This window comes from Physella acuta, unplaced genomic scaffold (assembly GCF_028476545.2).
Source record: "Physella acuta isolate Inbredline_101_S28 unplaced genomic scaffold, ASM2847654v3 ptg001761l, whole genome shotgun sequence".
Classification (NCBI taxonomy): domain Eukaryota; kingdom Metazoa; phylum Mollusca; class Gastropoda; family Physidae; genus Physella; species Physella acuta.
Genome location: NW_026733271.1, coordinates 155286 through 167567, shown reverse-complemented (window position 1 = coordinate 167567; position 12282 = coordinate 155286). Strand labels below are relative to the sequence as shown.

The following is a 12282-nucleotide window of genomic DNA, read 5'->3' as shown; positions in this document are numbered from 1 at the left end:
AAGATATATTTGTTGGTGAAGTTTATACAAAGTCGAAAATCATACACATACAAATGTCATTCATTGTTCACTTAAAGTTGTAAAATCTTTCCCGGTATCCCCAGTGTATAATTAAACGGATTATTATTTTATTTGAAAACTGTTTGAAAGTGGTCAACCTCTGTAAATCTTAAATAAATAGGGCTCTCTGGACATTTTTCCCCTCTACTCAAAGGAACACAAGCTGTACTGTTTTTTGTCCTTAATGCTATAATTTATATATAGTGAACCAACGCGTAACTACCGCCTTGCTAAAAGACAACGGGACTCCTAATGTGAGCCGAACCAAATATAATAGCTGGACGCATGAAACAGAGTATGTTTAATGTAAACAAGGAATATTTTAATTACAATAATAAATATACTTATTCCAAGAGTAAAATAATAAAATATACAGAAGTTTTAGGATTATATTTTTACTTTCTCGTATATATGAAGTATACAGAATGTCTTGTAATCGTGCAAAAAAATCGAGATTTTTGCAAATCTCGACGTTTTACACCTCCCTGAGTTGGAAAAACATAGTTTTGCAATCTTGTCCGTATGTCTGTGTGTGTGTGTCTGTGTGTCTGTGTATATGTGTGTCTGTAAACACGATAACTTGAGTACCGTTACAGCTAGGTTGATAGAATTTTATATATAAGTATTATTAATATCAAAATCGTAGATCCGTGTCAACTTTTGAGCGATTTCCGATAACCGAAAGTTGAACTTTTTCTACTTTGAATTTTTCAAAAGCCTTTAACTTGAGTACTATTTCAGATAGATAAATAAAATTTCACATGTTAGTAAAGGATCTAATTCTCTGCCTTCTGTCAAATTTTGAATAATTTCCGTTGACCGGAAGTAGTAATTTTCGTTTTATCCGATTAATCAAACAACGCATGAGAATTTATAATGTACTTATAATATTCCGCACTTTTATACACATTTTGCTTGGCGTTCGCTTTGTGCGCAATTCTTTTTTCTAAGGGATTATATATTTAAAAAGTTCAAGTAATTAAAAATCATGTCTATATCCCGAGTTGCCAGCCCCCGTAGTGTTATTTAAGAATATTCGAGAAAGTTTAGGGGAGATCACTCCCGGTTTCTTTTAAGCTACTTTGATGTCTCAAACAAAGCTGTCGTGTCAACAGGGCTGTGCGTGTTGCTGGGGTCCACATGTCGATAGAGTGGAAAGGGGCTGTAGGTGTTGCTGGGGTCCACATGTCGATAGAGTGAAAAGGGACTGTACGTGTTGCTGGGGGCGCTAAATTGAAAGTTTGTCCCCGGGCGCCGGGAAGGGTCGCTACGCCTCTGGCTACGCCTCTGGGTTCAAAACTTTTTGGCGGGCTTATTTGGACAACATCCTGTAGTTTTATACACTTTAGGCCTAATATATCATGTTGTTTCAGGTCCAAAAGTATACCCAAAAACAATAAAGAAATAAAATAATTTATTTTGTAAAATACGTTTTAATCAAAGCATAACTCAAATGTAGCTTGGAATAACGTAAATCTATTGTGTGTTTAAATTATATTAAATAAGTCTATATATTTACTGTTTTCAGCCAACAAAGCCTTAGAACACTTCGAACTCGAGGTTTAAATGAATTATTCAACAAATTCTTTTTTCGCATCAAAATCATGTTTTTGTATTTGTTAGCTTGCCTTGCTCCACCAAATCTAAGGCCCAGCTGAACCATTCTTGCTTACTTAATAAAGCACGAAAACTCCTTTGTGCAGTCAAAAGTTAAGGCAGCACCATATTTTTAAAACAACTGGTGAATTATCATTATGCCACTGGTGTCAACAGTTTATGCATGTGTTATTTGATTGAGCAGTTGAGAGAAGATCGCTAACCTTCTTATGAAAGAGACATTGCGTTGTTCAAAGTGGCTTGTTATCTCTAAAGTTTAAATTTGGGTAACTTTGTCATCCATAAATGACGTCACGCTATTTGACGATTTTTACATCCCCTCCCCTCCCCTCCGTCACAAATCCTCACAAAAAGCAAGACCCTCCCCCTCCCCACCCCCCTAAAAAGACGTCACACATCAGCCTACAACCCCCCTCAAAATTGCAGTTGAATTTTTCTTAAAAACATCGATATTTTTCCAAAATCTTGTCTGAACTCTGTCGAAATAGAGTAGTTTATTCAATTCCTATTGTAATTTATTAAAAAAGTTTTCTAAAACGCGAAATAACGACAAAAATTGTGTTTTCTAACATTGCTTTTTTATAATGCAAAAGTGTGACGTCGCACCATCTGAACCCCCCTCCCACACCCTCATCACTCACCGTCACAAAATTACCGACCCCCCCCCCCCCCTTTACGAGTGTGACGTCATTTATAGACGACCCCCAAGTAGGCTACACATAATAGATCAAGAACTTCAGTTTTGTCATTATGAATCATTCATTAAATTCATATGTCAAAGCTTGGAGATTTTCCTTCGACCATCGTAATCTCAAGTGACCCTTCCTTTTATTTCTACCAAAACAAAAAATTAAGGGAAGGGAAGGATAACTTGTTACTTCGGTCGGGGTGAATTATAATTATTGCTGAAGTTTGCATATTTTGATACTTTGGCTAATTTTCGATTTGCACCCCCCCCCCCCCTCAAACTTTCAATTTGTTTTTCCAACCCATTTTGGCGCCCCCCCCCCCCCGCGCTACGCCTCTGATCAATAGGACTGGCTGGTAAGTAGGTCACCAACCAGTTCTACGGCTCAATAAAAACTGCATGAGCCATAGAACTGGTTGGTGACCTACTTACTAGCCCTATTGCGATAGAGATCACTTTTAAAAAATTGAAATTTTAGCCAGTTAGGCCTACGTTTTATTCCATTGTATAACTTTAATTTTCCTTTCTGATCCATATTGTTTAAAAGGATTTTTTTTAAATGATGCGTTGCCCAAAGCTTTGTTTTTGTGGACCTTCGCCTTCAGCCTTCATCAAAATAATAAATTTTGCTATTTTTATTTTTGGCAACATTTCTGTACGAATATCCTGGTCCAAAATACAAAAATAAATTCGGCATTTTTTGACAGGAGAGTTGAGCTTAGATCTTCTTATAAAAGTAATAGAATCTAGACTAGAATCTAGATCTAGATCTAGAATAATCTTATTAGTAATTAGCGATTAGGCCTAAAATATTAATAAATCATATCAGCCCTTAACTCTGGCCTTAACACTGCCCCTTAACTCTTCTTAATCTGAGTAGGCCTACTTGTGTGTACTAAAGCCTTTAGTCTAAAGGACTTAAGCTAAATTAAAATTAAACTAGAATCTAGATCTAGACTAAATTTTCTTATAGGAAGTTGTTAGTGTTAGAGTGTTACTGTTAGTATACTAATAATTAGATTATCATTATATAATATATAGTAGGCCTTTTTTTTATTCACTAGACCTCTAAATATACTATCATCACGATATGTTTAAAATGATAATTTTAAGATTGACCAAGTTTTTGTCTGTCAAAATAACACTCAGTTTCTACTGTTTCAAAACATGATCCATTACATCGTTTTTACTTTTGACAATTTAGGTTCCCATGAATTAAGTTTACATCCTGTGTGTATGATGGCAGCATGGATGATCTACTGCATGTTCAGCCTTTTGCTCCCCACTTGTACTCACCAAACTGGGGTGGACAAGATCAAGTTTGAAGAAGGGAAGATGCAATATGAAGTTCTTCAGAGACAATCCGAGATGCCTAAATATGGTCATTGCTGGAGAAATGCCATGGTGCTCATCAAAAAAGAATGCAAACGGCTAACAGATGTAGCACAAACAAGACTAGCTTTAGCCTATTTAAATTGTTTCCTAGGGGTAAGCGTGTTCTAATTTTTGTGCTTTTGAACTTTGCATTCAAACCATTATTTTAGTTCATGTGTGTTTGGTTAAAAAATGTAATAGTTATAAAAATGAAGGACAAAGTAAGAAACTAATTCATAATACATTAATAACTAGTTGCCAACTGGTCAGATAAAACTAGTTTGTTCAATTCTGATTAAAACTGTGTTCAGGCAATAAAGTATAATAATGTGTGTTTTCTTCTCAGGGTTAGTTCAGGGTATACAAACACCTGTTTGATACTTGCATATTTGTAATGCGTATCTGTTGTTAAAAAAGTTTTTTTTTTCCAATGAACAGATCCAGGGCAGGCCGGGCTATGAGTGTGATGAAACCGAGGATGTATCCACTTGTGTAAGGCATATGAATGAAGTGGATCGAAGTTCATTGACCACATTCTTTACTCACACCCAAAATATTTGCTACTTCCTTCAAGCTCAAGTTTGGCAAGAAGAAACAGACATGACCATTAATAGGCTCAGTGCCACTAGCTCACAGGTTAGCTTGAATCAACATCATACTCAATGTATGTGTTTGTGTGTCTTTTTACTACTTAGAAATCGGTCTACTACATAGAAATCGGTCTACTACATAGAAATCAGTCTACTACATAGAAATCAGTCTACTACATAGAAATCACTCTACTACATAGAAATCACTCTACTACATAGAAATCACTCTACTACATAGAAATCACTCTACTACATAATAATCATTCTACTACATAGAAATCATTCTACTACATAGAAATCAGTCTACTACATAGAAATCACTCTACTACATAATAATCACTCTACTACATAGAAATCAGTCTACTACATAGAAATCACTTTGTTACATAAAAATCTGTTTACTGCAAAGAAATCACTTTACTACATAGAAATCTGTTTACCACATAGAAATCTGTTGACCTCATAGATATCTTATTACGTAATATAAATTTGTCTAAATTTGTAGGTTGCAGAACAGCTGGAGCAGTCAGAGCAGGTGCAGAGAGACATTCTTCAATCACAAAACCAGAGTCTACACACCCAGCATCAATTGCTTGTACAGACTCACAACTTGAGCAGCATTATCAACGTATCATCTCAAAGTGTGCGCTTACTGTTTGAAGACTTGAAGGTGTGCTACTCAGATTAGCTTTAAAAAGACTATCCTATAAAATTGTATAAGAATAGATTTTCTAAAATATTTTTCGTAATGTGGAAATACTTTGTTTTGTAAAAAAAAAAAAATCATTAAGAATAGTAACCATCCAATATGCTCTTAACAAATTTTGATGTTTAGTGTGTAAAGCTAGTAGACAATGTGAAAAAGTCCTGAATTTGGACATTTAAAAGACAATAAGCCACACAACATTAATACAGCAACAGTGTCTAATGTTCTCTATTTACCATCAGTATTTTTTTAATCTGTCTTTCTAGCAGTACATTTTTTTCTGTTTTTTGCAGCAGTAGATTTTTTTCTGCTTTTCCTGCAGTTGGTTTTCTGTTTTTATTTCTAAACTTTCTCTTAGGAATCAACCAAAGAACAGAAACAGATAATGGGTGCATTGTTTGATCAGCTGACCAAATTACAGAGCACCATACTGGGGGAAGTTTCTGGATTCTACTCGCTGTTCTATTATTTGTTGTCTGTACTAGTGTGTTACTTGTTGACTTCAACATCCCGCACTTCAGGTAGTAGTTTGTTTATTTTATACTTTTTTTTCAAATCTATGAAATATACAGCTCATGTATTTTAAGCAGGTTTTCTTACATACGTTTCTAGAGAATGGGGGGGGGGGGGGGGGGGGGGAAGCAGTTAAAGTATATATTTTCTACATAAATTATGTATCTTTTTTTTTTTCTGAGGTGGGGGTAATCCCCTCCAAAAGATACTTAATACAACTAGTTTCTAGAAAATTTTCAAAAATATTCTAAGTTATCCTGGAACAAGTTGCACATTTTACCCACTATCTGAATGTATGTTGGAAGTAAATCTGATTCTACCCATATAACATGGTGGGTTGAGGGAATGGGGATTATGTCTGTCACCATGTGTAACTTTCTCGTTGGACTTCAATCCTTTGATAACTAGAAGATATATTTTCTTTCTTGGTTTAATTTAAAACTAACACTTTTTTTTTCTAGTAACTGGAAACTCCACGATGTTAACTTATAAGTGGAGTTCACATTCTTTAATAAGTATTGCATCTGCAGCTTATGAAAAGAATTTTGATTGTTGAAACCAAATCGTTTGCAACTTGAGCTGGATATGTTCTGCAAGTTGTACTTCTTTAGATTCATGTTTAAAAAGTACTCATATATGTTTGTTATTGTAGGAGCTAGAATCTGGCTGTTCTTAATATGGACTGTGAATGTTATACTGGAGCAATCTCTGCTAAGATGGATTGCAAGTGTCTATCTGTCCAGTGGCACTGATAATGTAAGTTCATACAACTTACAATTTATTTCATTTATTCTATACATTGCACGTTTTATGAAGCAAGCACAGTATTAGCCATTTGTAGACAAAATATTTCGCCAAATACAAAAGGTTAACTTCTAGTGAAATAAATTTTAATGTAACCTAATAGCCTAGTCATTTATGTTTTACAATTATTTTTACGTCTATATTTGACTAGTCTAGTAACAGGTCGAATTTTTGAAAATTTCATTATAAAACAATGTTTAACTGTTAACATAGTCTCTATTAAATTTATTTGATGAATTTTAAGTAATATCACTGGGATGATTTTTTAACAGGAACAGGTTTATTGGCTTCAGAAACAGAGTCGTCGAGTCAGTTTGATTCCATCAGCTATTGTCCTCGCTGTCTGCTTCTACAACTATAAAGATATAAATATGCTGAATAACCAACTTTTGATGGAGATAAGAAAGCAGAACTCTGAGCTTTGCAAGTTTTTAAGTGGTACGCATTTTATTTAGTTTATCTGCTTTTTAAATTGGTTGATTTGCCTTTGTTAAATTTATATACTTCTTTTTTATGATGCCTTCAGTTATACTTGGTCAGAAAAAATTAACAATATTAAACACCCATTCCCTAAAGTATATTGTTCAGTTCACTGGCTCAATTCCATAGGACATGCATATCCACTTAGCTATTTTGGGTACCTGTATTGCGTCTTTGAAAAGTAAAGCGTTAGTGTTACTTGTGTTTACCTTTTTTTTTAAACCATACACTATTAAATGTGCCTATAATATTGCCACTTTTAGAATAAATATCTGCTAAGCGGATGGGGATTAGAAAGAGTTCAGTGTTTACCTTTAAATTTTTTTTCTAATATATATATATATATAGGTTCAAGTGCAATTTTACATGGGCAGCCAGCCACTGAAGCTGTTGGGACATCTAAAGTAACTGAAGGTTTGTTGAAAGTTACACCTGCTAATCTTATTTTAGAAATACCTGTTTTATAAAATTGAATGGTGCTAGCTGGCATATATAATGACTTTTTAGCCTAGAAAAATCTCAAAATCAGGGGTCTTCTATTTACATTGGGTATCATACTATAATGCAGGTATTTCTAAAACTATATTTTAATTGTAAAATTTAGGAATAGTTATACATTTTAGTGGGAAATACAGTAAATCTCACTACTTATCCCTATTTACCTAAAGATATTGGCATTAAAGTTAGATTTTATTATAGGAACCCACAAACTGAACTTTAACCACATGTATATATTTGATAAACTTATGTTTCTGTGTGTCAGCTGTGGATTCCTCTGATAGTGACTACACAAGTGACAATGGTGATGACAGTGATGATGAGTCTGACAAGACTTTCATACTGCCAGAGAACAGAGACACGGACGCAGAAAGTTTTCTCACACTAACTGATGTAATTAAATCTTAATCATCTATAATTTTTATTGTGCTTTTTTTTTCTAAATTAAACTTAGTGAAAGTAAATGTAAAATTTTAAAGCAACAAAACAAGCAGAAATAGAAATATTTTGTTATGACTCATGTTTCATATAAAATTGATGTTATATTTATATGAAAATGTAATTAGATTGCTGCATTTTACCATGTAGTCTCTAATATATTCCTTGTTAAACTTTTCAGAATGATTCAACTGTAACAGATCTTTCTTCCTTACACTCAGAGTTGAATGATTTAAATACAACCCTGTCCAGTCAAGATCAGTTCACCAACATCAGGTCATGGCTGGACAGGTCACATGGTCTAGATGGTGAGTTAATGTTGAGCTAAATTTATTGACTACACATTTCCCATGGTCAAGTTGCCAAACTAAATGTGGTCCTGATTTGGTTAAATAGTGTATTGATAAAGTTACATTGTCGAGTTGGTGATCTGTTGTTCCCAAGCTACAAATGTCTAAATTTTAAGTTTGTTCCATGTCAAGTCAAAGACAAAAGAAACTATGTTTTCTATTCACCGAATCTTAAATTCTCATCCCCGTAAAGAGTGTCACTTTTGTCAATTTTTTATGAACTTGATTAAGACTAATGAATACATTTTTTCATTAGATAAAGAGGATGTGAAACCACCTAAACATAGCTCAATTGAAGTGGGTGAAGCAATTAAGGTAAAAACATTTTTAGCATCACTTAGTATTTCACCAGTAAATTTTTATTATTGGATGATTTTAGCGCACCAGATAACCTCTGTTATGTATTTGATAATAAGCTGTTGATAGAAAAAGTATGCAGGAAATCACCACAACCCTTCCAAATTACTAAGTTCAAAGGGGTCGGCGTGGTCGAGTCGGTAAAGCTCATGGTTGCTAAGCCGAAAAGTCTCAAGTTCGAACCCTCGGGCAGATGAGGCTCGTTAGCTGGTGACAGCCATTCTTCTAGGAGAGACAACTCCAAAATCAAACAACTGCTGCCTTGTAGTTTGTTCTTGGTTGGACAAAGGCTATGGAAGCAAATCCAAAAAGAAAAGCAGGCTGAAATCGGAGTCAATGGCCTCAATGGCGCATAACCAGTTGACACGTAATCCTTCATTATGATGGAAGCATGGTCGAGTCGGTAAAAGCTCATGGTTGATAAATTCGGAAAAAAAGTCGAGTTCAAACCCTCTGGCAGATAAAGCTCCATCCCTTCCAACACTAAAAATTAAGAACGAAGAAGAAGAAGAAGACTAAGTTCAAAGTTCTCCTGTAAGAAACATCAATAACTATATGTTGTAGTACAAGACATCGTAAATTGGAAGCTATAAAGGTGTTATTGATTGTAAGCTGTAGTATAAGACTATAGTAAATATAGTAGATGAAATCTGATACCCTGTTTATTTTTATCCAAACCTTGGAAGCCATCGTTGATCAAAATTTTAAAATATGTTTTTCTGTTAGCAAAGTTGCCTAAAGGAAACTTTTGAACCTCACATTGCAAGGGGCAGTTGAAGTAAAGTTTACCAGCTTCAGTGACCTGAGTATATGAAGGGATAGTGTGGTCAATATTATGCCCAGCCACCTTTACTTTCCCTAATGTGAATCAGGTACCCATCAGAGCTGGGTTTTAAGCAACAGACTCAGGCATCTCCTATGGACTTGAGCCCCGGGTCTGAACTCAACCTTTTGGGTTAGCAGTCAAACACTACCTTTTGACCCTTTACATGTCTGCCAATCAATCCTCTGTTGGTTTGTCATAACTAGAGCACATCTTCCCTCACCCTCCACGTTTTAAGTGCCCCCCCCCTTCCAAGCTCACGAGTCAAATGCTTGCTCTATTATTCTACCTTTTTTTCTGTCTAAAAACTGTAAATATTAAATCTGTTTATTAATGCTGTATTTTTTGCTGATTTTCAGTCTACAGACGTATGAATTATCTCCCTTATTATTCAAATCCTATCCTTTCAGACATCCCCATACAATTTACGACCTCGGAAAACAGGTGCCAGCCCTAACATTAGCCCAGCCTCACGTGTTGAGTCTGCAAAAAGCTTCTCAAAAACTGTGCATCATATGCAACAAATCACAGAGAAAAACAGTCGCTTAATCAGAGCTTACATACAAAATGCTGCACAGTGTTCCTCACCTGATTCAACTATAACAGGGCCAAGAGAGAGAAATTCTATTCTTACTCTTAATGCAAGATTGACAAGGAGTAGCCCAGCTAGTTCAAGAAAATAAAATACATTGACTTTCTTTACTGTAATAATTCAACTACAACCTGAGATATTCTATTTAAGCTAGTCTATATAATTTATTTAACTCCTATTGTACAAAGTGTTATTTTTTGTATTTAATTCTGCCTAAGTGTTCAAATTATTTATGTCAACAGAATAAATCTCAAAGTTCTTACAAGTAAACTCATTCTTTTATGTAATTATTTTTAACAATGAAACTAAATTTTCTCATGTTAACTCATGCCTTAACTAACATAGCATTCACCTACGTCAAGTTTTGATAGAAGCATACACTATTTTTTACAGTTTAATTTTATACGATAGTGCTGCTGATGAATTGGTATTTTAAAAATCTTAAATTTCATGAATAGTGAATGTAATTTTTTTAACTGGCATTGCTATTTAATTTATGAAATATTCAATGTATTTGCCAATTTAATTGTAACATAATGAAGTATTACCTCAAGAAAATATTGCGCTTTGAAAATGGTGTTGTTATTACTAGGTTATTGTGCATGATTCGTGTGAATTTGAAGCTTTTTTTTTTGTTATGTGTTCTACTTCTTCTTGCCAAATAAGTGTCACTGTATCAATCATATTTAAGTTTGAGAAACATATTTCTTGAACAAAATTTCAATCACATGATGAAATGTATTTTTTAATTGTATATATGATGAAATGATGTTTATTAGTTTACAATAAAGTTTATATTTTTATAACATATTTTTTTAACTTTTTTTTTTATACTAAAATTTTTTTATATTTGTCATGAACATACATTTCTTAACATGCATCCAGTAAAAATGTGTAGGGTTATTAATACAAATATAGTTTTAAACTTTAAGTAAAGGGATAATTACTAATTTTTTTTATTTCTTATTTAGCTTAAATATATCTTATTTTATTTAAAACTTTTTTAAAGGAATTATTCAATCTCATTCTTTTCTAGTTGAGGTTTTATCTTCTAAATGTCTAACCATTGATTAGTGAATTACGAATTAATTATGAACATCCTAATTCAGGGTTAAGCTTAAGTTACCTGTGGTATGTAGCCTGAGTCAATAACTTCAGTTTTTCAACAACAAAAAATTCTTATGGTTTTATAAGATTCAACTGAAATGTTGCATACACCAGCTTGACCTAAAGAAAGTACAATAACTTAAAGCTACACAAGAACCAATGTACTGAATTCTAACTGATGACTACTACATAGTTATGGAGGAATTTCAAGAAATCGGAAGTTAAAAAAGAATCAGGTATTTTAAGAAACAGTGTTCAATTTTAAACCCTACCACCAGAGCAATACACAAACCACAAATGTCAACACTAATATACATTATATATATATATATATATATATATATATATATATATATATATATATATATATATATATATATATATATATATATATATATCTAATTAACAGCTTCTCCTTTTTTTAAAAGATCAAGTCCTAAAAATTGTTTTTTAGATCAAAGTGTAAACTTTTTCCTCTTGCACACATGTAACATTTTTTGCCAGCTCTACCTCCTCAAAGAAGACTAATGGTGAATTAGTTACTTTAACAAAATTTAGATTCTATGCATCTATATATAATTCTCTTCTTCGAGCCGTTAGAAAACAAGCTGCAAACGCTCTCCCTACCTCCCCACCCCTACATGGTTTTAGTGAGCTGTGTTCACTCTAAATGTTTACAAGCAGAGCCAACGATTTTAAACGTAGGGGGGGAGGAGGGGGGAGGGAAGGAAGGGGGGGGGGGGTTATGATCCTTAACGAGCTACTTATAGTGTTTTAAAGAAATATTTTCAGTGTCAGCGTTGGTACTGTCGAATTCACAAATTATGAATTATTGAAAATTAGAAACAACTAAATAGCGGCGTATGTTATGCCGCGGGCCGGCTCGTTTATAATAAATTGTCAAATAAACACTAAAGTAGGGCTTTTTTTTAATCTACCACCCCAGGCGTAAATAAATGATGGCAAGATTTTTTGTGGACATTTCCCCCTCCCCTACCTTAAAATGTTACAAACAGTCATACCCACACACACATACACACTCACTTTACTCTTACATACAAAATGAACTCACGATTCGACACTCATGCACACCTTACCAAATTAGCATTAAGTAATATTCTTTTTTGAAATGGCACTTTTGTTGTATAAAGTAAAAGGGATACAACTACAACCAATAACAATTTTAATATTTTGCTAGTTTGGCAGATATTTTGCCACCAGTAGTCGATAAGCTGAAAATCTTTTTAAAAGACATAGATCTAGGTCTAATTTGATTTTATTTAGT

At 33.7% G+C, this 12282-nt stretch overlaps 1 protein-coding gene across 1 annotated transcript; it reads left to right on the top strand.

The window, feature by feature from the left end:
- Positions 1-3055: 3055 nt before the first annotated feature.
- On the top strand, positions 3056-10696 carry LOC131930354 (uncharacterized). The gene is made up of 12 exons (XM_059286809.1): positions 3056-3101; positions 3570-3853; positions 4178-4375; positions 4835-4999; positions 5394-5556; positions 6201-6304; positions 6625-6790; positions 7181-7246; positions 7596-7723; positions 7950-8076; positions 8375-8433; positions 9709-10696. The coding sequence occupies exons 2-12, from the start codon at positions 3602-3604 to the stop codon at positions 9979-9981; spliced, it is 1701 nt and encodes a 566-aa protein (XP_059142792.1). The 5' UTR covers positions 3056-3101; positions 3570-3601; the 3' UTR covers positions 9982-10696.
- The last annotated feature ends 1586 nt before the right edge of the window (positions 10697-12282 follow it).

Bases quoted from the DNA above. Each gene is read 5' to 3' on its own strand.
- LOC131930354 (XM_059286809.1), top strand. From the start codon at position 3,602: ATGATGGCAGCATGGATGATCTACTGCATGTTCAGCCTTTTGCTCCCC. The intron at 6,305-6,624 runs GTAAGTTCATAC...ATTTTTTAACAG, and splicing joins TGTCCAGTGGCACTGATAAT to GAACAGGTTTATTGGCTTCA. The intron at 7,247-7,595 runs GTTTGTTGAAAG...TCTGTGTGTCAG, and splicing joins GACATCTAAAGTAACTGAAG to CTGTGGATTCCTCTGATAGT.